We start from the raw sequence: 27,520 nt of genomic DNA, 5'->3' as shown, positions 1-27,520 counted from the left end.
TTTTATAGACTGACTGGCTAGTTGCATGTTTTATTTATTTATCTTAAATTTATTTGTGCATAAGACAATGCATAAAATGGGACAATATAATTAAAACGCACGTTATAAATCTCCTTATCTTTCTCAAAGGTGTTTTTTGAAACACAAATAGTTTGTTGTTGTTGTTTTGGTGTGTGTGTGTGTGTGTGTGTGTGTGTGTGTGTGTGTGTGTGTACCCATCTGGAACTTAAACTCAGAGCCTGGCCCTGTCCTGAGCTATTTTGCTCACAGCTACTGCTCTACTATTTGAGCCACAGCTCAATTTCTGTTAAATTTTTTTTTTGGGGGGGGAGTGATTAATTGGTGATTAAAATCTCACAGATTTTTGTGCCTGGGCTAGGTTTGAACCACCATCTTCAGATCTCAGACGTCTGAATAGCTAGAATTATAGGCATGAGCCACTGGTACCCAGCTACAATTTTTTTTTGCTAATTTTGATGAAATCCAATTTTATTTTTTCTTTTGAAAGTTAAAATTTTAACCATGTTATTGGTGTATAAATCTGAGTAATTTCACATATTTTTAGCAATCATGCTAAATTTACCTATTAATACTAATCTATTGATCTTTTTTGATTTTCTATGCATATAATCCTATATCTTAAGAGTAACATTTCATTAGCTAAGACCTCCAGTGTAATATTTTATAGTCTAGTTCTGGTCTCATAGGGAAATTTTATGTTTTGTTTATCATAAAAGATTGGAAAGTTCAATTTTATTTCTAGTTAGCTAAGAACTTATAGGAAACCATGAGTGCTTGTTGAATTTAATTGAATTTTGTTTGCATATGATAGCAAAACATCACAGATGGAGTTTCAGCCATTATATTAACCTTGCCTGCCTGAATTCAACTTCTTCTTGCTATATTGTAAACAAAGATAGACACATATAAACATATACAGATAGATTTTAGTGGATTGAGAATTCTAATGTTTTGTCTATTCCCAGAAACCAGAACAAAGTGAAACCATAAAGTGATTTAGGGAATCACACATCTTTTTATGTTCAATGGGAAAGATTATATAATATCAACATGATTTTTCTTAGATAATTTATGGAATTTTCTGCCACCTTTTCAGACCTGGAAATTTCTCTGTGGGAAGTTTTGTAAGTTGTAAGTTTAATTTACTGAACATTTATGGGATTAGTTTCTTTTTTTTTTTTTTTTTTTTGGCCAGTCCTTGGGCTTGGACTCAGGGCCTGAGCACTGTCCCTGGTTTCGTTTTGCTGAAGGCTAGCACTCTGCCACTTGAGCCACAGTGCCACTTTTGGCCATTTTCTGTATATGTGGTGCTGGGAAATTGAACCCAGGGCTTCATGTATACGAGGCAAGCACTCTTTGCCACTAGGCCATATCCCCAGCCCCCCGATTAGTTTCTTTTTGAGCCAGCTCTATTTTTCTAAGGGTTGTCTTCTCATGAATTTCCAACTTTTCTATTTTCATCATTTGAATTTAATTACACTCTTGTTACCAGTTATTTGGATTTTTAAGTCATTGCTTTTTGAAATATAATTTTATTGTTATTAAGGTATGTACAGAGGAGTTTTCATAAATCAGGAAATGAGTACGTTTCTTTTTTGGATAATGTCACTCTTCCTCTGCTTTCCCTGTTTCCCCCTCTTGTCCCCGCTCACTGGTTGCATGGTTCATTTTCCCCACAGTGTATACTGTATAGTATAATTGCATTTGTAATTCTAAGCTCACTCTCTCATTCTGAGCTCACTGTCTGTCCCTCTGAAAAGAAAAAGAAACCCAAAGGAAAAACAAATATCACTATCACTACCATTACCAATAGTCAGTCTTTTTAAGAAATTGGGTTTTTGGTTTTTTTTACTTATTAATCCTAAACCAGGAGTGGTGGAACACACTTTAACCCAGTACTTAGAAGACTGAGGCAGGAGGAATAAACTTAGTAGGTTTCATGTTAGCGTGTGCTTCAGATCGAGACTGTTTCAAAGAATAATAAGACTCACTCGTCCATTATATTGTTGATACTTTCTTGTATATAATATTTTTTAAATTTCTTAATTTGTACTGTTAACTTTTCTATTTCCTGCTTTCATTTTTATAATTATTTTTCTCTTTTAATAGCAAGTTATACAAATGGACTTTATTGTGATGTTTCCTGATATGAATGCAATGTGTTTTGATAAAACCATCTCCTTTGTACTTTGGGTTAATTTGATGTGATGACCATTTGCTAAGACCACGGATGTTCAAGGAATTCTCCTTAAAATTCTTAGGTCCTTCTCTAATCAGAGTCCGTACCCTAGAAATCTGGTTTCTTGTTAATTTTTTTCCAAATGGAACAGAGTTTGGTAATCCACACCCTAAGACGCTTATCTTTGTAATACACCTGTTCACATGTTGTCTGTGGCTCCTCCGATGCAAAATCACATGTCAAATAGCAAAGCAGAACAGTTGTAGAAGAGATTAGATAGATTCAAGACATAATCACTTACTATGTGTATTTAAGAAAGACTGGGAACTGGGCACCAGTGGCTCATGCATGGAATCCTAGCTACTCAGGAGACTGAGATATGAGGATCGCAGTTCAAAGCCAGCCTATGCAGTAAAGTCAGTGAAACTTGTATGTCTAATTAACTACCAAAAAGCCAGGAATAGAGCTGTGACTCAAAATGATAGAGTACTAACCTTGAGCATAGAAGCTTTGGGACATCACCCAGACTGTTAGTTCAAGCTCCAGGATGGGCACAAAAAAAAAAAAAAAAAAAAAAAAGAAAAAGAAAAAGAAATAAAAACAAAACAAAAATCCTACAAAATCTAACATTCTGCTAGGAGATAACATTCCACTCTTTGGAAATATTGTTATTATTGTTTTATAGATAAAAAATTGATTTCTTCCGTCCCTCCTTCCCTCCCTCCCTCCCTCCTTCCCTCCCTCCCTCCCTCCCTTCCTCCCTCCTTCCCTCCTTCCTTCCCTTCCTCCTTGCTTTCTTTCTTTCCTTCTTTACTCCCCTCCCTTGCACATGCTAGGGAATTGCTCTATCATTGAGCCTTACCCTTCACTATTGAGGTATGAATGTAGCAAATATTCAATATCTTTAGGTATCCTTTTTCACTTACCAGCAAATTTATTTGTGCCCCCATGAGGAAATTCTTCAGAATGAAGAAAACTGTAGTTTAAAATGAAATGATTTATGTATAGGTTAGTGAATATCAGCTAAATATTTGAAAAAATAGTGTTTGGATTCTTAAAAAGCAAAGGAAGAATTTAAACAATAAACACACAGTTATTGAAGTGGATGCCTAGGTAATACATGAATTCCTTATGAGCAAATTAAACCCATCTTTTTTCCCCTACAAATCTGCATCTGTATCTGAGTATGAGCAGCTCTCATTCTTCTCAAGCCTCTGTGTAACCTGCACTTCAGTCTGCTGATCATCTTAAACCTGTCATTCTTTCCAACTCTTCAATCTGGATAACACTTGAAACCCAACTCAGAATATCTCTCTTCTGTGGCTTACCCCCAAGGATGACTTTTAGATCTTGGTTTAACCCATGTTTGACACAGTAGTGGATATCAAATTAATATTCATTAATAAGTGAAGAGGTGCAAAGTTTGCTAAAAGAAACTTGTGCATCTGTAATGCTTTTGTCCCCAAGATTTAGAAACAATTTTTCAGAAAATCTGAGTCCCAGGAATTAATTTTTCCTCTCACTGATAGCATCTTATGTCTTTGACAATACTTCTTTAGGAAACTTGGGGAAATTATAGGATAGACAATTGAAATTTTATAAAATGCTACTTCATCATATATGAATGTTTGTTGTATGTGTACATCTACATATTTTCAATTATACCATTTATTAATAGAAACTAAAATTCTACTTCATGTTTTCTTTAAGGTAAACAAAATGACCTGTCAACTCCCAGAAAGCACTTTCAACATAGATGTATTGTTCCATTGCTTTGACTTTTACAGAGAGAGTAAGGCACTATTGTTGCAAGATGAAAATCGGGTAAGAATAACACATTCATTTCCATGTTTAGACTTTAAGGCAGGACACAGCGGCTGTGTAGCTATCTCTACAACTAAAGATTTGAAAACTTTCTCATTACAGTGCTGAATGTACTAAATCACTTGATCATTGAAAACTTATCTCCAATGTATCTGAATGAATAGAGGAAGAGGGGAAGGAAATGCAGTCATACTATTCAATGCATATTCTACAAATTTAAGAAAATTGAGGGAAGGATTGGGGTTGGTAGGGATGACATTGATTAAAATGCAATGTATTCATATACTAATTTGCTGAATGGCAACTCATGTACAATTTACTTAAAGATAAAACGTAAATAAAAAATAGAAAATTGGCCATAAAATGGACAAAGGCCTCATATGTAAAATACATGCAGAACCAAAAAAACTAAATTCCTTCAAAACAAAACTGCAAAGAACCAACATCCCCCTCAATAAGTGGGCTAAAGACTTAAAAAGAGACTTTTCTGATGAGGAAATGAGAATGGCCAAGAGACATATGAAAAAGTGCTCTACATCACTGGCCATAAAAGAAATACAAATCAAAACAACATTGAGATTCCACCTCACCCCAGTAAGAATGTCCTGTATCAAGAAAACTAACAATAATAAATGTTGGAGGGGATGTGGCCAAAAGGGAACCCTACTTCGTTGTTGATGGGAATGTAAACTGGTTCAGCCACTCTGGAAAGTAGTATGGAGATTCCTCATAAGGCTATACATAGAGCTCCTTATTATCCAGCAGCCTCACTTTTGGGCATCTACCCAAAAGACACAAACAAGAACACACTAAAGCCACCAGCACCACACTGTTCATTGCGGCACAATTTGTCATAGCTAAAAGATGGAACCAACCCAGATGCCCCACAGTAGACGAATGGATCAGGAAAATAGGGTACATATACACAATGGAATTTTATGCCTCTATCAGAAAGAATGACATTGCCCCATTCGTAAGGAAATGGAAGGACTTGGAAAAACTTATACTAAGTGAAGTGAGCCAGACCCAAAGAAACATGGACTCTATGGTCTCCCTCCTAGGGAATAATTAGCCCAGGTTTAGGCAAGTCACAGCAGAGGATCACAAGAGTCCAATAGCTATGCCCTTATGAACACATAAGATGATGTTAAGTGAAATGAATTCTAAGCTATAGAAACAAGTGTATATCACTGTTGTAATTACTTTCAATATGCCATGTGAAACCGTAGCTTCTTTTGTTGATGATCCTCTTGTATCCCCTTCCTGTGGTTGAACCTGCACTATCACTGTATTTCATCTGAGTACCCTGGATACTGGTATTAGAACTAGGGAATTGAAAGGGAATATCAAAATCAAGAGACAAAGGATAAAAAGACAAATGACTCCAAAAGCAATACTTGCAAAACCATTTGGTGTAAACCAACTGAACAGCTCATGGGGGGAGAGGGAAAAGAGGAGGAGGGAGGGGGGAATGAGGGAAGAGGTAACACATAGTACAAGAAATGTACCCATGGCCTAACGTATGAAACTGTAACCCCCTTGTACATCGCTTTGACAATAAATAAGTAATTATTTAAAAAAAAAAAGAAAATTGAGCAGTGAGCTGATGGTTCACACATGTAACCTAGCTACTCAGGAGGCTGAGATCTGAGGATCATAGTTTGAAGGCAACCTGGTCAGAAAAGTCTGTGAGACTCCTATTTCTACTAACTACTTAGAAAAGTGGAAGGGTGCTGTGGCTCCACCCACAGCTGTAGCCCTGAGCACAAGGGGCTCAGGGACAGAGCCCCAGCCCCCAGTTCAAGTCCCAACATTGCCTCCCCCAAAGATATTTGTTTATATGTAACTTAATTTCTTAAGCACAGATACCACAAGCAACAATAAATTACATGACAAAGTAAAAATTTGATATTTTGAGTTATTAGACCCTTGCCGAATTTTTTTATTACAATTTTTAACTATTTTAAATTACTTTTCAGGCACCTGCAGAAATTTCCAATCCTACTTTCTATGACTATGCATTTATTTTTGATTTGCCTTCCAGAATGAAATTATTGCAAGCATATTCACGCATAAAAGTATGGGTATGTATGCTATATTGTTTTTTTTTCTTGCTATGATGAAGAAGTTTACTTGATTCATAATTCTGTAGGTTCAAGAGCATGGTGTGGGCTTTCTGGTGAGGCTGTAGCCTACTTATCTGCTGCATTACAATATAGTGCATGCACAGAATATGTGTAATTGTGTATGTTCTACAAGGGCTAATTAAACTAAGTGATATAGCTTTATAACAACTACTCTTAAAGGAACTAGTTTACTCTATGAGTGTAGCATTAATCCCTTCTGAGGGGAGTGGCCCCATGACCCAATTAGCATCCACTGGCACAACTTCATCACCTCCTGATAGCCCCACACTGGGCACTAAGCTTCACAGGAACTTTTGAAAGACTCATTCAAATTATGTCCAAGCTGCAGCATATGGCTTTTCGGTTCTATAGAATTTCAAACATACACAACATAGAAATACTGGTATAATGAGACCTATTACCACGATTCACAGGTATCAACATTGGGCCATACTTTCTTCTTTTATTAATATTAGTACTTTATTGTTGCTTTAGAGGTGATATACAGTGGGATTATCTTTACATACATCAAATCAAAAGTACATTTCTTTCCTTTTGCTTAGTATGGTCTGTTCCTTCATTCTCTCTCAATTCCCCCCCCTACCACCTCCCCCCACAAGTTACTTGCTTCACTTTCATGAATGTCCAGTGCAGCTGGTCGGCCCCACTGCTGCACATTTTTCACCCATTTTCCATCGATTCTGTGCCCTCCCCCCACTTTCCCTCAGATGTGCACGTGTATACACCATATATAAGTAAAGAATATAGAGTCATCTAAAACTGATAAGGCAAATTAAGGAAAGGTCCTTTGTTTCCTTATCTTTGGAGTTCGTTTCACTATGTATATTATTTTATATACCTATGAAGAGGTGCTTGGGTATAACAACTTGTTGATTTTCTCCTAAGACTTCTTTTGGTCTCACTGTATATGAGTGTCTAGAATCCTGCATACTTTGTCATTTCTCAATGAGTTTTAAAATCTAACTTCCACATATCAGGGAGAAAAAGCATCATTGCCTTCTCTGATCTTGGCTTACCTCACTCAACATGATTTGTTCTAGTTCCATCTGCTTCCCTGTGAATGGCATTATTTTTCCTTTCTAGTGGCTGTGTAAAATTCCATTGTATATAGGTACCATATTTTTGGGATCTAGTCATCTATTGTGGGGCATCAGGGTTGTTTCCATATCTTGGCTATTGTGAACAGTGCAGCAATGAATATGGGTATGCAGGTGTCCTTATAGAGTTTCAGGTCTGATGTTAGGTCTTTTTGGTTTTTTTTTTTTTTTTTTTTTTGGCCAGTCCTGGGCCTTGGACTCAGGGCCTGAGCACTGTCCCTGGCTTCTTTTTGCTCAAGGCTAGCACTCTGCCACTTGAGCCACAGCGCCGCTTCTGGCCGTTTTCTGTATATGTGGTGCTGGGGAATCGAACCTAGGGCCTCGTGTATCCGAGGCAGGCACTCTTGCCACTAGGCTATATCCCCAGCCCTGATGTCAGGTCTTTAATCCATTTTGAGTTGATGTCAGTGTATAGTGACAAGCATGGAACCACTTTTAGTTTTCTACATGTGGCTGCTCAGTTTCCCCAACACCAATAGTTTGAAAAGGCTGTGTTTTGTCCATTGTATGTCTTTGGCTCTTTTGTCGAACATCGATGGCTCTAAGTATGTGGTTTTATAGCTGAGTTTTCTAATCTGTTCCATTGTTCTTCAGGTCTATTTTTGTGCCAGTACCAAGCTGTTTTTGTTATGACTCTATAGTAGAGTTTGAAATCTGGTATTGTGATACCACCTGTATTGCTTTTTTTGCCTAGAATTGTTTTGACCGTTCTAGGTATATTGTTGTGAATTTCTGGATTGTTTTCTCTATTTCAGTGGATTTTGATAGGGATTTCATTGAATTTATATGCCATTTTTGGCAATATGGCCACTTTCATGATATTGATTCTATCCATGAACATGGATGAGTTTTCCTTTTCCTGTTGTCCTCTGATTTCTTTCTTTAGATTATTATAATTTTCACTAAATATATACTTTATATTTTTGGTTAGGTTAATTCCTATATATTTTTTGAGGCTATTGCAAATGGATTTGTTTTCATGATTTCAGGCTTCTGATTTTTGTGGGTTAATTTTGTATTCTGCTACTTTGCTGCAGTGGCTTATTAGTTCTAGGAGTTTGGGGTGGTGTTTTTCGGGTCCTTCAGGTATAAGATCATGTCATCTGCAAATAGGGGAAGTTTAATTTCTTTTTTCTCTATGTGGATCCTTTTTTTTTTTTTTTGCCAGTCCTGGGCCTTGAACTCAGGGCCTGAGCACTGTCCCTGGCTTCTTTTTGCTCAAGGCTAGCACTCTGCCACTTGAGCCACAGCGCCACTTCTGGCTGTTTTCTGTATATGTGGTGCTGAGGAATCGAACCCAGGGCCTCATGTGTATGAGGCAGGCAATCTTGCCACTAGGCCATATCCCCAGCCCTATGTGGATCCTTTTAATGTCCTTTTCTTGACTTATTACTCTGGCTATGGATTCCAGAACTACATTGAAGAGGAGTGGAGAGAATGGGCAACCTTGCCTTGTTCTTGATTTTAGGGGAAATGGTTTTAGTTTTTTCCCCAGTTAGTATGATATTGGCTGTTGGTCTGTTGTTTATGGCTTTTATTGTTTTAAAGAATGTTCCTTCTATTCCTAGTTTCTCCAGAGCCTTTAACATAAATGGATGTATTTTGTCCAGGGCTTTTTCTGCATCTATTGAGATGATCATGTGGTTCTTCACCTTGGCTATGTTGACATGGTGAATTATGTTTGCGTATGTCAAATCAGCTTTGCATCTGTGGGATGAAGCCTACTTGGTTATAATGTATGGTGTTTTAAATTTGTTTTTGGATTTTATTGGCTGATATTTTATTGAGGAGCTTTGTATCTGTGTTCATCAGAGAGATTAGTCTGTAGTTCTCTTTCTTTGCTCTATTACCCGGTTTGAGCATGGGTGTGATATTGGCTTCATAGAATGAGTTTGGGGATGCTCCCTCTGCTTTTATTTTATGGAAAAGCTTGAGGAATATTGGTATTATTTCCTATTTAAAAGTCTTATAGGCTTCCATGGTGAATCCATCTGGGCCTGGGCTTTTCCTTGTTGGAAGACTTCTGAGTACTTCCTCTATTTATTTGTATGTTATTGATTTATTTAGTTGATTTGTATCTTCTTGGTTCAGTTTGGGAAGTTTTTATATTTCTAGAAATGCAGTCATTTTTGCTAGGTCTCCTCCTCCTCCTCCTCCTCCTCCTCCTCCTCCTCCTCCTCCTCCTCCTCCTCCTCCTCCTCCTCCTCCTCCTCCTCCTCCTTTTTTGCCAGTCCTGGAGATTAGACTCAGGCAGGTCCTGAGCACTGTCCCTGGCTTCTTTTTGCTCAAGACTAGCACTCTACCTCTTGAGCCACAGTGCCACTTCCGCCTTTTTCTGTTTATGTGGTGCTGAGGAATCGAACGCAGGGCTTTGTGCATGTTAGGCAAGCACTCTACTGATAAGCCACATTCCCAGCCCTAGGTCTTCATTCTTTATTGAGTATAGATTTTGGATGTAGGTCTTTATAATCATTTGGATTTCTTGGATGTTTGTTGTAATTTTTCCCGTGGCATCCCCCATCTTATTGATTTGAATCTCTTCTCCACTTTTTATCATTAATCTCACAAGTGGTTTGTCAGTTTTTTTATTTTTGTCAAAAAACAGCTTTATGTTTCATTAATTTATATATAGTTTAAAATTTTCTATCTCGTTGATATCTGTCCTAATACTTGCTATCTCTCTCTGTCTAGTTGCTTTAGTTTTACTTTTTGTTTTGCTTTTCTAGAAGTTTTAATTGCATCATGAGGTTATTTACTTGAGCTGCTTTTGTTTTCTTTATGTGTGCCCTTAGGGCTATGAACTTTCCCTTACTCACTGCTTTTGCCTGACTGTTGTAATGTGTTTTCATTTTCATTGAGATGTAAGAACTTTCTGATTTCTTCCATGACTCAGGTGTTATTCTGTAGTTTGCTGTTTAGCCTCCATGTAGTTGAGTAATTTCTACAGTATGCTTTACTCTTAGGAACTAGTTTTATTCCTCTGTCATTGAATAGGATGCAAGAGATTGCATCAATCCTCTTGTATGTGCTTAGATTCTTTGTATGAACTATGATGTGATCTATTTTGGAGAATGTTCTATGGGCTGCTGACAAGAATGTGCATTGGGCTATTGTTGGGTGGAAAACTTTGTAGATGTAGAGTCCATTTTTGTTATGGTGTCATTAGCTCACAGGCTTCCATCTTTTGATTGACCTGTCCTTTGGTGAGAGTGGGGTTTTTCAATCTCCCACTATTATTGTGTTTGGATCTATCTTGCTCAGTAAGTCTAGAGTATTTGTTTAGTGTATTTGATACAACATTGTTGGTACATAGATAAATGTGATTTCTTCTTCATGGATCATCCCTTTATTAATATGTAATGACCTTCCTTATCTTTTGTACTGATTTTTAATGAGAAGTCTATTTTATCAGATATCAATATGGCTATTCCTGACTTCCTGCAGGGTGCATTTGCATGGAAGATCTTTTTCCTTCCTTTCACTGGGAGGTTGTTTTATCTTTGGCTGTGAGATGGTCTCTTGGAGACAACAAATGGATGGATCTTGTTTTCTGATCCAATCTGCAGTTCTTTTTCTTTTGATTAGGAAATTGAGTCCATTAATATTTAGGATTTTATAGAGAGATGTGTTATGTTTCCTCCCATTTACTTGTTTTTCTGTATTTTTCTTCTTATCCCTTTCTGTGCCTACTAAATTGATCTTCTAGTGAGTTACTCCTGATGTGTTTCTTTGATTTTGATCGTCTTCTTCAACTTATTCTTCCCTTTAGCATTTCTCGCTGTGCTGGCTTAGTGTTCATGATTTCCTTTAATTTTTGTTTGCCATGAAAGGTTTTAGTTTTACTGTCAAATGTAAATGATGGCTTTGCTGGGTATACCAGTTTGGGTTTGTAGTGATTGATCTTCAGGATTTGGATAATACTATTCCAGGCTCTCCTTGCATTTACAGTTTGTGTGGAGAGGTCCACAGTGATTCTCACTTTCTTTCCATTGTAATATAGTTTCTTCTTTGATTGTGAAACATTTAAAATCAATTCCTTGCTATTCAAGTCTAATGTTTTTACTATGATGTTTCTAGAAGTGTTTCTTCTAGGATCCTGTCTACACTTCTGTTATGTGGGTGAGATTATCTCTCTTTTTTTTTTTTTTTTTGGCCAGTCCTGGGGCTTGGGACTCAGGGCCTGAGCACTGTCCCTGGCTTCTTTTTGCTCAAGACTAGCACTCTACCACTTGAGCCACAGCACCACTTCTGGTCATTTTCTTTTTGCTCAAGGGTAGCACTCTGCCACTTGAGCCACAGCACCACTACTGGCTGTTTTCTATATATGTGGTGCTGGGGAATCGAACCCATGGCTTCATGTATACAAGGTAAGCACTCTTGCCACTAGGCTATATTCCCAGCCCCTTCTGGTCATTTTCTGTATAGGTGGTTCTGGGGAATCAAACCCAGAGCCTCATGTATATGAGGCAGGCACTCTTGCCACTAGGCCATATCCTCAGCCCAGATTATCTCTCTTAAGATTGGGGATTTTTTAAATATAATTATCTTAATGAACAGGTGTTTTATGCCTCTAATATGAAACTCTTCCTCCTTATCGATCCAAGTTATAGGTATACTTGATTTCTTGGTTTTGTCTGCCAATTCCTGGATTCCCCTTTGGTGATTTCTGAGTGTTTTCTCATACTTTTGACATCTGTTCCAGTGCCTCTGTATTAGACCTCAATTCCTGATATTCTATTTTCCATCTCACTTATTCTGTTACCTATGACTTCCACTGTGGTTTGCACTGTGGAAATTGACCCATTTATGCTTCTGATATCAGTTCTTAAGGTACTAATTTAATCTTTTTTGAAGTTTTGGAATTCCTTTAATATTTGTGTTCTAATGCTTTTGCATCTTTCCCTTTGTTCCACTGGCCAATTCTGTCAACATTTCTTTAATGGTTCTTTTTTCTCCATTTCTTCTTCACTCTTATTGGAGTTCTTTACTGGATTGCTGTTGGCTGTTGGTTTTTGTTTGTTGACTTGATTGTCCATGAATCTTGTAATCTTTCATTATGATTTATGCACTTGTGTTCAAGGAATGTCAAGGCTGTGGCTCAAGCTTGACCTGGTAGTGCGCAATAGGTGGCAGCCTTCAATTCTCTTCCCACAAGTGGCCAGCTCTTGGCCTGCCAAGTCTTGTGTGCATGTGCATGTGTTTTGCACCTCCTGACAGGGATGTGCTCTGTCAGGTGCTGGCACATGCATATGATTCCTGATGGGCTAGTGGCTCCCCACAAGGGTGCATGCATGCGTTTTGCAGCTACCAAGAGATGCGTGCTTTGTTAGTGGCTGGTGTGTATCTGTGATTTATTGCTCCTGACAGGTGCTGACATGCAAACAATTCAGGGGCCTGTGCTGGTGCTCAGGTAATTAGTAGCTCCCACCTAGGGCTAGTGTGTGCACTTACTTGGCAGCCCCTGGAGGGGGAACACTGCCATTGGTTGCCTTGTGCACAAATTTCATGCTTCTGGACAGGAGAGCCATCTGTCAGCCACTGTGAGTTTGGATCTGTCTGTTACAGAAGGCTGGGAGGTGGGCTTGCTCTGGGATGTAGAGGTGGGTCTCCACAGCTGTGCAGACATTAGTTCTCATACTGGATGTTCATTCTCCAGATATTGAGGTCTGTGGGGGACACAGGGTTCTATAGCCCCTCAAGTATGTCCCTGTGGCCTCCCACTAGAAGCCAGCAGGTGGAGTGGGGGGATGGGGAAGGGCTCTACTCTGTTATCTTTAAGTGTGGTGTTCCTTCTTGGGTGGGAAGGGGAGAGGCCCAGGTCAAGCTCTGTGGCTCACTGTCAGCACTTGTCTCCCATGATGGTGGGGTGTCCCTGCCAGGGTACTCACTGATCCTGGAACTGGTTATGGGCTGTCCAGCCATGCTACTGGCAGATCCCTGTATCTATATGCTGCGGCTAGCTAGTTGCCAGGCCACCACTGGGCTCCATTGTGTTGGTTGTGGGCTGAGCAGTGGGGCAGTGGCAGCTCTCTGGTTGCAGTGCCTCACCTCTGGTCTCTATCTCTGTCTGTGCTGTCCAGGTCCGGTGCTGTGGGAGATTTTTGCATGTGGGTTTTGCAGCCAGGGACAGTGCTGAGGCCCTGAGTCCAGGACTGGCAAAACAAAAACAAAAACAAAAAAATAAACAAAAAAACAAACACTGTCAGGTCTAAATTAGGTTACCTGTTCAAATGCATAGGGAAAAGGAAATACATAGATGCCAGCACTGGAGAAGCTGGAACATAAGCCAAATGTTGAGTGTCTATAGCTCCTTTCATTAGGCAGACACCTTTCTCTGCCTTCATCAGTAGAGGATGATGCTGGGTATTCCCTGTCACTCAGTCGTGGACCATGTTACTCAGTTGTCAGTAACTATGAATCCTGCATTGCTGTAGGTGGACCAACACCAAAAAGGACGAAGGTAGGACTTGCTCCATCTCATACAAACCTAGAGCTTAAGGAGGAATTCAAGGGAAAACAGAAGTATCTAGGGGAATCATACAGTTTCTCAGCATGGAAGTGGCGGGCATCTGCTGTGGGGAATCTCCCAAGGCCAGAACCATGTGGTCTTTTCCTGGGTGCCCAGAGAAATATAATGTGGTTCACCTCAGCCAGTCTAGTAGTCCGGAATTGAGAACTTTGCTATCTACTGGTGTTGCTCACTGTTGTAGAAGAGCTGTAGAGGTTATGAGTTCCTAAATACTCCTAAAGGAATATTGAAGATCAAAGCAAGGATAGGAAGTCTATGACTGCATTTCCATGCAAAGGAATTGAGCAAGATCTGGCTGAGAATCCAGAAAAGCTTAAGATTGATATTAGCTAGGTCCATGCCTGTGGCATGGTTGTAGAGTTCTGAAGCAAATTTCAGAGTGCACTTCTCTGCGCAAGTTCCTCTTCTCATCTTCTACAGTTAATATTATCCTCAAGCCTCCAACAAAGTGAAATTGCCCTTCTATTTCCTGAGGGTTATGGAGCTAACACTATGTTCTCTTGCTCTCCCTGCCTCCATACTGCATATATGTTTGTATGTATGTATGTATGTATGTATGTATGTATGTATGTATGTATGTATTCATGTATGTGGTTATTTTTGTACTGGTACTAGGGCTTCAATTCAGGGCCTAGTTTCTATCCCTTAGCTTTTTTGCTCAAGGCTGGCGCTCTACCACTTAGACCACAGTTTTACTTCCAGCTTTTCAGTAGTTAATTGGATGTAAGAATCTCATGGACTTTTCTGCCTGGGCTAGCTTCGAATTGTGATCCTCAGATCTCAACCTTCTGAGTAGCTAGAATTACAGGTATGAGTCACGGTGCCCAGTTTTAGTTTTTAATTCATTTTTAGACCATGAGTCTTCTACTTCCACCTCCCCAGGTTCATGTGTCACCACCCAGGACCAACACTGTACTACTTTCTTTTTTGTCTAATGTGGGGCTTGAACTTAGGGCCTGGGTGCTGTCTCTGAGCTCTTTTGCTCAAAGTACCACTCTATGACTTTGAGCCACAGAACGACTTCTGGATTTCTAGGGGTTAATTGGAGATAAAAGTTGTACAGATTTTCTTGCTCAGGATGACTTTGAACTGTGGTCCACAGATCTCAGCCTCCTTAGTAGCTAGGATTACAGGCATGAGCCACTGGTGCTACCACTGTACTTCTTTTTTTTTTTTTTTTTTTTGCCAGTCCTGGGCCTTGGACTCAGGGCCTGAGCACTGTCCCTGGCTTCTTCCCGCTCAAGGCTAGCACTCTGCCACTTGAGCCACAGCGCCGCTTCTGGCCGTTTTCTGTATATGTGGTGCTGGGGAATCGAACCTAGGGCCTCGTGTATCCGAGGCAGGCACTCTTGCTGCTAGGCTATATCCCCAGCCCCACCACTGTACTTCTTAAGATTGATGATGAATGATTGTCTTAGCATGTTTGTTACTAATATTGCCTTTTAAGGTCTGTGGGTTACCATAGGTGATCTGAAGTATATCTAATTCCATAGTTATTTATCTTTGGTGACTAATTTTGGTATATGATCCCTTGGTGCCATAGTTTCTCTAATCCTATAATTGATGGCTTTATCTTCCCTACTGAAGATCCAGTGTAATTTCCTCAAGTAGGTACAGCCTAAGTACAAATAGCAGTGGCAGCAGGATTAAGTATACACTGGGGAAAATGTTTCATTAGAAATATGAATCCCTGGGGCTGGGAATATGGCCTAGTGGCAAGAGTGCTTGCCTCCTACACATGAAGCTCTCGGTTCAATTCCCTAGCACCACATATATGGAAAACGGCCAGAAGGGGCGCTGTGGCTCAGGTGGCAGAGTGCTAGCCTTGAGCGGGAAGAAGCCAGGGATGGTGCTCAGGCCCTGAGTCCAAGGCCCAGGACTGGCCAAAAAAAGAAAAAAAAAAAAAAGAAAAAAAAGAAATATGAATCCCTGGGATCTCTAGAAGCCAATAGGGAAAGCTAACTATTTTTCTTTATTTTTCTTTCAGAAATCAGAAATGACATCTCCAAATCAGGATGAAGAAGAGATACTAATGGAGAATCAACTGAGCAATTTTAAACTGCATGTCAGACGGTCTCACATAATTGAAGATGCCCTGCGTCAGTTAAGCCAAGCTGAACTTTCAGACCTTTTGAAAACTTTAGTGGTACTATAAAAACTCTTATTGAATAATTTTGTGACAATGGACAGGAATAAATTCATATAACGTAGCAAGGAGTGTTTTTTAAAAGCCTACACATGTAGCTATGATTAACATCCTTCCAAAATTTCCCTAGCCTCAGACAATAATAATGGGAGGTTGAATTCCACTCTAACTCAATTAGTTAACTAAAATATTAATAACCATAAATGTCATAAATTCAACTATTCCAATGTATAATGGCTTAAAATAACAATTTAGCTCATAGAGATCCTGATCTAGCCTCTATTTACCAGAAAGGAGTTGGAAGGTTCATTTTTTTCGTTGTTGGTGCCGTTGTTACAGTGTTGAGATTGAACCCAGATCTTCTTCCATCCTAGGCAAATGCTCCACCAGAGAGCTCCACCGCAAGCTCCACAGTTGTGGTGTGAGTGGCTGAAACTTGGATAAGGCATAGCTAATCTGTGTTAGGCTAGCCTGGGACAGTTGAGCCCTTTGTATGTACTTCATCCGGTTTCTGGAATCAGCAAGTAAGGTCTTTTCACAGCAACATGGGATGTACAAGACAGCAGTCACTCAACAAATACAACTTGAGTTAAATCTCCTAGATAAGCCCAAGTGAAGGGCTGAAGAAATATACACAACTTCTTCAATAGGAGGAAGTACAAAAACATACACAAAAGACTTTGATCAGGAGAGGTGTGAAATTATAGCTATTCGTGTAGTCAACCAGTGGAGTGCAGGCTTCCCCTACAGTTGAGCTGTGCTTTTAGTTCGGGACCTTTTAGTGTATAGGTTAACTACAGCCACCCATCATCTAATCCCTTGTGGATGCTATATGGTACATCAGTTATTTCACCATATTAATACAGAATAGAATAGAATACTGATTAACTCTGAGGGAAAATTGGATTCCTCTTAGAAAGGAGTGGCTCTTCCTAATAGTAGCATGAGGAAAGAGGCTTTTAGAGAAGAAATCAGACCTTGGAGTGGAGGGCTTAGATAGACAGAGACATTTCCCAGTATGGAGTGCCAGTAAAAAAGAACATGAATTTCAACAAGAGTACTTCCATTAGAAATTACATACCAGGCTCAGAAAGACACTTGAATCCTTTTTTCTGATATGCAGTATCTAGACCGAAACAAACAAATGACATAAATGTAAAGGGGAACTGTTTGGGGGGAGTGGACTATAATCATCCCACTCATTTTCATCTCTTTATTTCTCCACTTATTCTCACCCTCCCATTGGTATGTGCCCCCAAAAGAGCCTGCTTTATTCTCTCTCTCTCTCTCTCTCTCTCTCTCTCTCTCTCTCTCTCTCTCTCTCTCTCTCTCTCTCTCTCTCCCCCCTTGTGTGTCAATTGTACCAAGGGGTTTTAGCATGATATTTCAGATGTACATGTATTACATTTTACTCAGAATGTACTCCTTTATTCCTTTCTCTTTCCCTGTTCCTTCATCCTCCTGTTGTAAGCAGCATATTAAAATCAGAGCCTGAGAATGTGTTTTTTTCCCCTTAGGTTGGGTTTATTAATGAAATTCGTCCAGAGACTGGAGTCAACGCTGAGTTCTTCCACTGCATATTTAAAGAGATGACCAACCCCAAATATGGAATGTTTATATATCCTGATGATGGCCCCTACATGTGGTTTCCTACTAAGGTAAGTTTTAATTTCTCTTGCATTTTTTTTCAGAACAGAAGACTGTGTTCTATACCGAAACTACAGAAGATAATTTAAAACTGTACTGTACAGAATCTCCAAATACTCATGATTCATAGAGTAACAGCTATGTCCTTACCTGGGAACATTTAGAAAAAGCAGAAGCCTGGCCAGTCATGGTGACACATGCCTGTAACCTCAGCACTTGGTAGGCTGAGGCAGGAAGACTGAAAGTTCAAGGTCAGCTTGGGCTATACACAGTTAGATCCTACTCTAAACAAACAAGCGAGCAAAGAAACAATCTTTCCTATGAATTTCTGGTTTGGCCCCAGGACTATAGAGTTGGAACTTCTTTTTATAAGATACCCAAGTGATTCACTTACCTGTTAATGTCTTTTTTTAGTATTGGAGATTGGAGATTTAGTATTGGAGATTAGATTGGAGATTAGGGTCAAATTCATGCTGTCAGGTACCTTCCTTCCTTCCTTCCTTCCTTCCTTCCTTCCTTCCTTCCTTCCTTCCTTCCTTCCTTCCTTCCTTCCTTCCTCCCTTCCTCCCTTCCTCCCTCCCTCCCTCCCTCCCTCCCTCCCTCCCTCCCTCCCTCCCTTCCTTCCTTCCTTCCTTCCTGTACTGGGGCTTGAATTTGGGGGTGCTGTCCCTTAGTCAAGCTAGTGCTGTACCACTTGAGCCACAGGTCCATTTCCAGATTTTTATTGGTTGATTGGAGATAAGATTTTCATGGATTTCTCTGTCCAGGTTGGCTTAAAACCCTGATCTTCACATGTCAACCTGATGATTGGCCAGGGCTACACGTATGAGCCACTAGCTCCTGGCTATGATAAATCTTGCAAAGCATGGATGAAATCTGAGATACAATAAGCTGCACTTAAAGTGTCTAATAGGATGTTTTGATATATGTGTAAACTCATAAAACTACACAGTCAAAATAATGAGCACGTCTGTCCAATATTATCTGAAATTTCCCTTTCTCCTTTCCTTCCTCCCTCTTGCCCTCCATTCCTCCTTTTCTCCTTATTTTCTCCCTGGAATATATGAATTTAAAAGATTCTTTGTTAAGACAGGAAGATGGCCAAGTGGAGACTTGGGGTTGGTGGTTAAAGGCAGGGACTCATAGACTGAAGAAATGCAAAGATGTATGTGGAGAAGAGATAGCTAGGCTATTCAGCAATCCTGAGGGGAGATGGTTTATGTCACCTTATGGATGGAGAAACTGAGGTATTCACTAATTTAGTCAATTGTTCATACAACTAGCAAGTAACCAAGTCACTATTAAGTTAGGACTGTCAGATGCCACCAAAGCCCTTACTGTTCTGCTTTGTGGGGTGTTATATATATATATATATATATATATATATATATATATATATATATATATATATTGGCTGTTATTGTTTGACACCAAAAGTGTTTTTCAAGGCCTGGCCTTGAACTCTCCATCCTCCTGCCTCAGCCTCCCTGGTGCAGATATTACAGCCATGTTTGACCACACTGGCAAAGTCCTTACTCTTAAGCATTATACCGTCTGGCTGGGATAGGAAATATAGTACATGGTTAGTATTTTTCAAACTGGTATGGCTCAGTTAAGTGAAAAAATCAAGTTGAAGCCAGAGACATATTATAAATTATGGAATTAAGGGAAAAAAGACCTGATTAGGTTAGGAGAAGCTGCCTTTGGAGATTACTTGTATTTTTAAACTCATTTTCAAAATTCAGATGCACACTTATTTACCCTCCCACTGGCCCTGAGAAGTAAATAGGGCAAGTACATCATGGAGGCTAATACTGTGTGAGATCCACAGGTTGGGTACTTGCTGGTAGAAACCCTGACACTGGAATACTTGGAAATCATAGAATTTTCTGGGTAGTGTCACTGTGGGGTTGATAATGATGGAGACAGAAGGAGCTATGGCTTTCTCTCATCCAGGGACATAAAGGTACAGAGAAGTAAAGCCAACAGATTTAGTCAATTTTTGTTTTGTTTTGGTGACTGTAACAAATCACCTGGGCCTGGTTGCCTTATAAAGAATAGAAATATACTCAGCTTACAGTCCTGGAGGCTCAATGACTTGGTGCTGATAGCAGCTCAGTGCTCTGGTGAGGACTGCAGAGGAGATGGCATTATAGTAGGAAGTTTTGAAGGTAAAACGATTACATGGGGAGACAGGAAGCCAGAGAAAAACTGGAGTCCCTTGAGAACTATGTGTATCCCTTCCCAAAGCACACTCCAATGACCTAATGACCTAATGACCTTCCACTAAGCCCTGCCTCTTAAACACGCAACCATCTATTAACATTGCCTGCAGAAGGACCACACTTCCAACACACAAATGCTTTGGGAACACACTGAAATCATATCCAAAGATGATACCATCTTATCCAGGATTCATTCCTTCTTCCTCTTCCTTCCATCCTCCTCCATGGTCAGCAACATCAGGGGCCTCTTTCTCTCCCTTGGCCCTGCTAGCACACCAGGTTGTAGGCTGTGTTTCCAAAGGGACAATGTTTAAAAGACTCTCATATGAATGTCTGATGCTGACCTGAAGTGAAGAGAAAGTACACACTTCCTTTCTCGGTGTTGTTCTGTCCATGAGTAGCAAAGTATTAATTATAAAATTAAACCATGAAAAGCTTAGTTTACGACTTGGAGTACATGCTTTATATTTTAGATATTCCTTGAGTAACAGAAAACAAATTCACTTATGTAATGTTAATGTGCATTGAAAAGTACAGAGGAAATGTTGTATTTTATCTATGGAAGAACTTCAACTTCTATTCTCCTCATGTTCAATTTGTTTCTATTTTGTGATTTTAGAAAAGTAAATTAATATTTCTCTTTATTAGTATGTTCCTTTGTCTAACTGATAAGAATAATCACAGGAAAGGTTTTTCTTCTTTTTCAGCCTAAGCTTGAGAAGAAGAAATATTTTCTCTTTGGGAAATTATGTGGGCTCTCCCTATTGAACTTCAACGTTGCCAATCTTCCTTTCTCGCTGGCTCTCTATAAGAAACTTCTAGACAAAAAGCCATCATTAGAAGATTTGAAGGAACTCAGTCCTCTTGTGGGGAAGTAAGCAAATATATTTTATTTTGGGGGAGTATACCTGGTGAGTATGAATTTTTTAGGCACAAAGAAAGTTATACAAGGAGAGACACAGACAGACCAGGTCAATATCACGAATCTGAATTTTAGCACAACTTAGAGTAATCCTTTAAAAATGAAGACAAGCCAATGTACCCCTAGCTACAAATTATTCTAATCTAAGTTAGCCTTGATCAAGGTGGGAAATAGTTACTCTGAACAGTTCATGATATATGTTGTAGGTGTGTCTTCACTCTATAAGACTACAGAGGGTGATGTAAGTATGTACATAGATATAGCTAATCAAAAACTGAAAGCATGACCCACTTTGCTAGTTACTGAAGAAGTGGAAATGAGAGTTTATTTTTCTACAAATACACTTACCACAACAAGTTGGGGAAAGCAATTAGCTTCTCAAGTAGACAAGGGAGACTATAGTGGCCAGATTTACCCTACAACAGACTTTCTCAGTCTTGGCAATATTGGCATTTGGGGCTATATATTTTTGTTTACTGATTCGTTCTTCAGGTGCTAGGGAATCAAATGCAGGGTCTTATGTGTGCTAGGCAAGCTAACCATCACTGAGTTAACTGGACCCCCAGATTGCTTAATATTGTATTGTTAGTGCTGTGTTAATACTCCTACCTGGAGATTGTGGAATACTTAGCAACTTTAGGGTTCAGCATCCATGAGATACAAGTAGCTACCGTCTCCTTCACGGTGAAGGTCAAATATGTTTCTAGACTTCTCTCTCCATCTCCGCATTAGGAAGCAGAATGATGCCTAGTTCAGAATCCCTGGTCTAGAGGATGAAGCTTTGTGTAATGGCCGTAATCCAGCTGATGAAACTAAAGAGGGCTGTCACCAGGAAGAACTGTGGGAAGAAAGAGAAAATTACATTGCATTTGATACATTGCTGGCCTATTCATTTTCTTTCCCATAGAACATTTATTATAAAATCAATAAATTCAACTTTTTAAAATCACATTTTCACTAGGAATCTACAGGCAATTCTCAAGTGTAGAGCTGATGATATTGAAGCTGTCACTTATTTTTCTGTGAGTAATAATGAGTTCAATTACAATTTTACTTTAATCTGTTTGGTGGTGGGGATAGAATGCCAAGCCTCCTATATACCAGGCAAGTGCTGTGTTACTGAGCTACATCCCCAGCCCTAACCTGTCTTATTAAAATTATTTTTTAACGTAGATTATTACACATATGGGGTGCCCATATTTTTGAAAGAGGATTTACTTCTGTACTGCAGAAATTCCCCCTCCCATTTATTCATCATTTGATAACATATCTAATAGACTCCCCAAAAGGTATAGTAATTGTTCAATCATGTAAGCAATCTAAACAGCTAAACAGAATAATTTGCACTTTAAATTATGATACAACATATATTTCGGTAGTTTTTAAATTTTTAATTAACTTTTGTGCTGATACTGGGACTTGAACTCAGGCTTGTGATCTTGCTTTGCTTGTTAGGTCAAGGCTGGTCCTCTACCACTTGAGCCACAGCTCCACATCTATCTTTTCTACAGATTAATTTATCTACCTGGGCTGGCTTTGAACTGTGATTCTCAGATCTCAGAGCCCTCTGTTTAGCTGGAGTTACAGGCATGACCCATCAGTGCTTGGATTTTCACATGCATTTTGAAAGATGAACAACATAAACCAATGACCCTAGTCATTTAAAATTCTGTAGGGAAAAGTGTTGATAAACCATATGGGATAAGATATTATGGGTCATTGATTATTCAGACTTGCTTTTATCTTTGATACTTGAAAACATTTTGGTTACAGATATACTGGGATGAAAATACTATTGATTTAGTACCAAATGGAAGCTCTATACCTGTGAACCACACCAACAAGTAAGTTATGATATGCATATATATACTTCAAATATACATAAAATATTTGTGTATTTTATAAAATATGTATATATATAATATGTAATATATCAGGTGAGTAGTTTAGCTCCTGTCTTTTAGAACAATAAATAAATTACAGGGTAAGAGAAGGGGACAAATGAATTAGAATTAAATATTTCTAAGCTGGGTGCTGGTGGCTCATGCCTTTAATCCTCGTTACACTGGAGGCTGAGATCTAAGAATTGTAGTTCAAAGCCAGTGCAGGCCCAAAAGCCTGTGAGACTTTTAGCTCCAATTAACTGTGCAAAGAAAATAAAGCTAGAAGTGATGCTGTGACTCAAGTGGTAGAACATTAGCCTTGAGGAACAAAGCTCAGAGACAGCACCCAGACCTTGAGTTGAAGCCATAAGGCCTGTACTATGTATGTATGTATATTTCATAGATTACTGAGCTTCTGTTCTATACAAGACCCTATTGCCCTCTTGTGGAAACTAGAGATACAACAATGAAAAATAGAAATGAGAAACTTAAATTCTCATGGAGTAGAGAGTATATGCCTAAATTATCATGTAGTATGATATCAGGTTGGGATGAGCACCCTGAGGAAAATTAAAATAGATCTAGATGATACCAACTTCTAAGAACTGAATTCTCAGAAAGAATTGTAGTTGTTATTAAACCTCTTGTAGCTTGAAGTCAGCCTTAGAGGTAATATATGCCCCACAGAAATTGACAAATGCTACGAATGTGGTTCTTCTTCCTCTTCCTCCTCCTTTCTTCTTCCTTTTCCTTCTTCATCTTCTTTCCTCCCCTCCTCCTCCTCCTTCTCCCTCCTCTTCCTTCTTCTTTTTCTTCCTCTTCATTTTCCTCTCCTTCGCCCTTCCCTCCTTCTGCTTCTCTCTTTTCACTTCTCCCTTCTTTTTCATCTCTCTTTTTCTTCTTCTTTCTTCTCCCCAACCCTCCGTTCAGAGAACTGGTTGCTAAATGCTTGCTGTAGATCACTGATTACAAAGGAGACTATCTAGAGATGATTGTGGTAGGCAAGTTTACTATGGCTAGCTGGCAGGGGAAGCACAAACATGCTTCTGGTGCAAATGACTGCAGAAACTATTGGGCTTGATTCGTGTATTTTTCATTACTCGGTAGCTTAATAAAGAAAGGGGGCTTATTTAATTAATAGCTCTCTTCTGATCTTCTTCCCCCAGTGTTTAATCTTGGGGGTCCTTTTGGTAAACCCTATGATTCTAACTTCCACAGACCTCATCTCTAAGCACCATAATCAGGTAGAATTTTACCCTTTTAATATTGCACAGTGGGGAATAGAGTTCAATATGCCAAGTTTAATCATGTACCCAAATCCAAATTGTAACACTTGGCTTCAGGCAATTCATCCTACACAGAGATTTGTATCCTGTAGGGCAAATCATGCAGGAAAAAAAAAATTCCCACAAAGTGACAAATGCTGGGAGAGGTCAGAACGAGAGGGACAGCATGACCAACCCTGAAAACATCATAGTCAGACCACGATCTAATGACTAACAGAGATTCCTCTCTGTTACCTGTAAAACAGGTAAACAGGAAGCACAAGGTCTACTTAAAAACAATAAAATATTAATATGAATCAATGGACGGGGATATGACTTGAAATTCCTTACTTTGTACAATTAATACACACCAATAAATAATAATATATTATATTATAATATATGTAAAAGAAAGGCGAACTGCTGGAAGTCTTAGGCAAGGCCAGTGGGATGAGAGCTAACACAGAAGGCCCAGGAACTGCTGGGTCAGATGGGTGAAGGAAGTCTGGATCCACAAAAACACTGACGTCTGGAAGATTTCAAGTAGAAGAATGATTGCGAATGGTTCCACATAACAATGGTGTGAACATATTATGCACTTAGTAGGAACTATACTCCACATTTTTTCTTTTTTTTTCTTCAAATTTTTATTATCAAACTGATGTACAGAGAGGTTACAGTTTCATACATTAGGCATTGGATACATTACTTGTACTGTTTGTTACCTCGTCCCTCATACCCCCCTCCCCTTCCCCCTTACCCTTTCCCCCCATGAGGTTCAGTTCACTTACACCAAACAGTTTTGCAAGTATTGCTTTTGTAGTTGTTTGTCTTTTTTTTTTTTTACCCTGTGTCTCTCAATTTTGCTATTCCCTTTCAATTTCCTAGTTCTAATAACTGGCTTCTTTTTTTTTCACAAGGAATGACTACGTTTCTAAGTATGTTGATTATATTTTCAATGTCTCCACAAAGACAATTTATGAGGAATTTCAGAGAGGATTTTATAAGCTCTGTGGCTGGAAAATGGTTCAATTCTTCAAGCCTGAAGAGCTAATGACAGCAATAATTGGAAATACTGATTATGACTGGAAACAGTTTGAAATGGTAGGTGTGATATCTTTTCCAAATAACTTTTACTATATTCCTCGTAAAGGCTATATTTGTCTTCTTTCTCTCAAGAATTCAGTGTATGGGCAAGGATATGACAAGTCACACCCTACTATACGGATGTTCTGGAAGGCTTTCCACAAGTTATCGTTGGCTGAAAAGAAAAACTTTCTCTGTAAGTATGGCAGTAGTCAATAAAGCCATTTTTGATGGTGGGTCATGTCTATTAACAATAGGTTACATGTACTACAAGTAGGTCAAGTGTATGAGTGTTAGGTCATGCATGTTAATAGTAGGTCACATGTATCAATGGCAGAGCAAGTAGAACTTGACTCCCTGCTTCTAGGCCAGCATTTTCTTATGTAACTCATCTTCCATTGATAAAAGTATTAGACAAATTGCTACTTTAGTACCTTTGTTACACTGACCAGCCTTATCTCCAGTTTATTTATTGATTGATTTTCTTATTGATCGATTGGTGATTGGTTGACTGATTGATTTAGTGTCAAATACTGGGGCTTGATCTCAGAACCTGGATACTGCGCCTTAGCTTTTTTGCTCAAGGCCAAAAACCCTACCACTTTAGCCACATCTTGACTTCCGGCCTTGACTGTTTAATTGGAAATGAGAGTCATACAAACTTCCTTACCTGGCTGTCTGTGAATTGGTACCCTCAGATCTCAGCCGCCTGAGTAGCTAGGATTACAGGTGTGCGCCCCCAGTCTCTAATCTTTAATCCTTAGGTTGTGTCTAGGCAGGTGCTCTACTGCGTTAGCCACACCTCCAGCCCTTTTGCTCTGGTTCTTTTTTGCCTAGGCTAGCCTGTACCTTGAGCCTTCTACTTTACACTTCTCACTGTGGTGGGGTGACAGATACATGCCACCTACCCCCAAACATTTGTTGAGATAAGGTCTTGTTAATGCCTTGCTAGCTTCTAACTCTAGCCCTTCCACTCAGCCTCCTGATTACAGGCATGAGCCACTGCACCTGACTTGATTCAAGCAATCTTGAAAATATATAAAGTTTTACCAAATGATCTGTATATTCCTACCTTAAGCTGCAAATGAGAGTTATGATAATGTTGGCAAAAATTCAGCAGCCTTGCCAGAAAAGGATTGATCTTAATCTCTGCTAGTTTGGAAGAAGGGTTCCGTTATATTTCTGTAAAATGGTCAACAAAGTTTAACTATATTTTGAAGGCTAGTTTCCAGGGAACAGACATGCAGAGGCTCAGTTCAAAGGTTCAGCTGTGCCTGTCTCTGTGATCTGATTAACAATGGCTTCCTTACTCCATTTCAAGTGTCCTGAGCTAGTGTTTCTCCATTTTGTGTTTTTCTGGACATTTGAAGGCTCACCTGATTCCTCTTTTAGAAAACTAGTCAGTATGGCCTCAGCCAAGTCTCTGGTCTGACTCTCAACCCTTCCTGTTTCTAGTGGAGCTCAATTAAACTTTTTACATTTGCTTTTTTATTTTCTTATATATAATTTCTCCAGACCTAGATCATGATTCATGGAAGACCCAAACCAAATGTCCTGATTTTGTATATTCTACCTGGCTTTATATAATTCTTGCCTTACATGCGTATACAGTAAACCTTTATGGAAAATCATTGTCTTCCTTTTCATTTGAAGCTTTCTTCTATGAACTATTTTAACCAAATTTTATTCTTCTCAAGTGTTTCTTACAGGAAATGACAGACTGCCCGTGAAAGGTCTATATGATAGCAAAATATTATTTCGCTGTCCTGAGACTTTCAGTGAAAATGATTTACCAAGATCATTGACTTGTCATAATATTCTAGACCTGCCTAAATATTCTACAATGAAGAGGATGAAGGAAGCTCTTCAAGTGGCCATCAATAACTACAGAGGCTTTGTCTCACCTGAGACAGGACAGCAATACTGATCTCTGACCTTCAGATTCTTGATTCTTTTTTACACCTCACTGATAGAAGAGGTTGTAAGATTTTTGTTAGGATTACTTAGAAAGGATAACCAATAGGATTATGAAATCTGGAATAAATAAAATTCTAGTGAAATAAAATGATACGAAACACTTCCTGTATTCCTAACTTTGCTATGAGGATGCTTCTTTTAAATAAATCATTTCTAGAATAATTGTCATTTCAAACATAATAATTGAAAAATATTTTAATGTAAAATGTTAAAAATATTCAGCATATTTAGAGTGTTATTGTGCTGTTAATAAAATGTAAATCTCAAAGACAAAATTTGTTTCAAAATAATAAGCAAAAATATATAGTTATTTCAACCATTGTGTCTGTGTATGTGTGCATGTGTGTGTAAGTGTGTGTGTGTGTGTGTGTGTGTGTGTGTGTGTTGGTACTGGGGTTTGAACTCAAAGCCTTGTACTTGCTCATCAATCACAATATCACTGGAATCATACCTCTCCGGGCCCATGTACATGTATATTTTCTACTGAGGAATGTTTTAGAGTTTGAAGTTAGCGACGTTTTGAATAACTTATTTGGAAAACTTAAATGTTAAAGAATTCATTAATTCTTTGA

The 27,520-nt window shown here is 39.0% G+C and overlaps 1 protein-coding gene across 1 annotated transcript in view; it reads left to right on the top strand.

Moving 5' to 3' along the window:
* Herc6 (HECT and RLD domain containing E3 ubiquitin protein ligase family member 6) overlaps window positions 1-27,135 on the top strand; it is a 52,959-nt gene extending 25,824 nt beyond the window's left edge. The window contains exons 14-23 of the mRNA XM_048364461.1: window positions 3,911-4,024; window positions 6,004-6,108; window positions 15,785-15,943; window positions 17,461-17,601; window positions 20,523-20,689; window positions 21,699-21,759; window positions 22,511-22,581; window positions 24,806-24,989; window positions 25,065-25,167; window positions 26,669-27,135. Coding sequence (XP_048220418.1) covers window positions 3,911-4,024; window positions 6,004-6,108; window positions 15,785-15,943; window positions 17,461-17,601; window positions 20,523-20,689; window positions 21,699-21,759; window positions 22,511-22,581; window positions 24,806-24,989; window positions 25,065-25,167; window positions 26,669-26,898 — 1,335 coding nt within the window. The 3' untranslated portion in view covers window positions 26,899-27,135. The remainder of the gene's footprint in view (window positions 1-3,910; window positions 4,025-6,003; window positions 6,109-15,784; window positions 15,944-17,460; window positions 17,602-20,522; window positions 20,690-21,698; window positions 21,760-22,510; window positions 22,582-24,805; window positions 24,990-25,064; window positions 25,168-26,668) is intronic.
* Window positions 27,136-27,520: the final 385 nt, after the last annotated feature.

This window comes from Perognathus longimembris, chromosome 16 (assembly GCF_023159225.1).
Source record: "Perognathus longimembris pacificus isolate PPM17 chromosome 16, ASM2315922v1, whole genome shotgun sequence".
Classification (NCBI taxonomy): Eukaryota; Metazoa; Chordata; class Mammalia; order Rodentia; family Heteromyidae; genus Perognathus; species Perognathus longimembris.
This window is presented reverse-complemented; position numbering and strand designations above follow the sequence as displayed.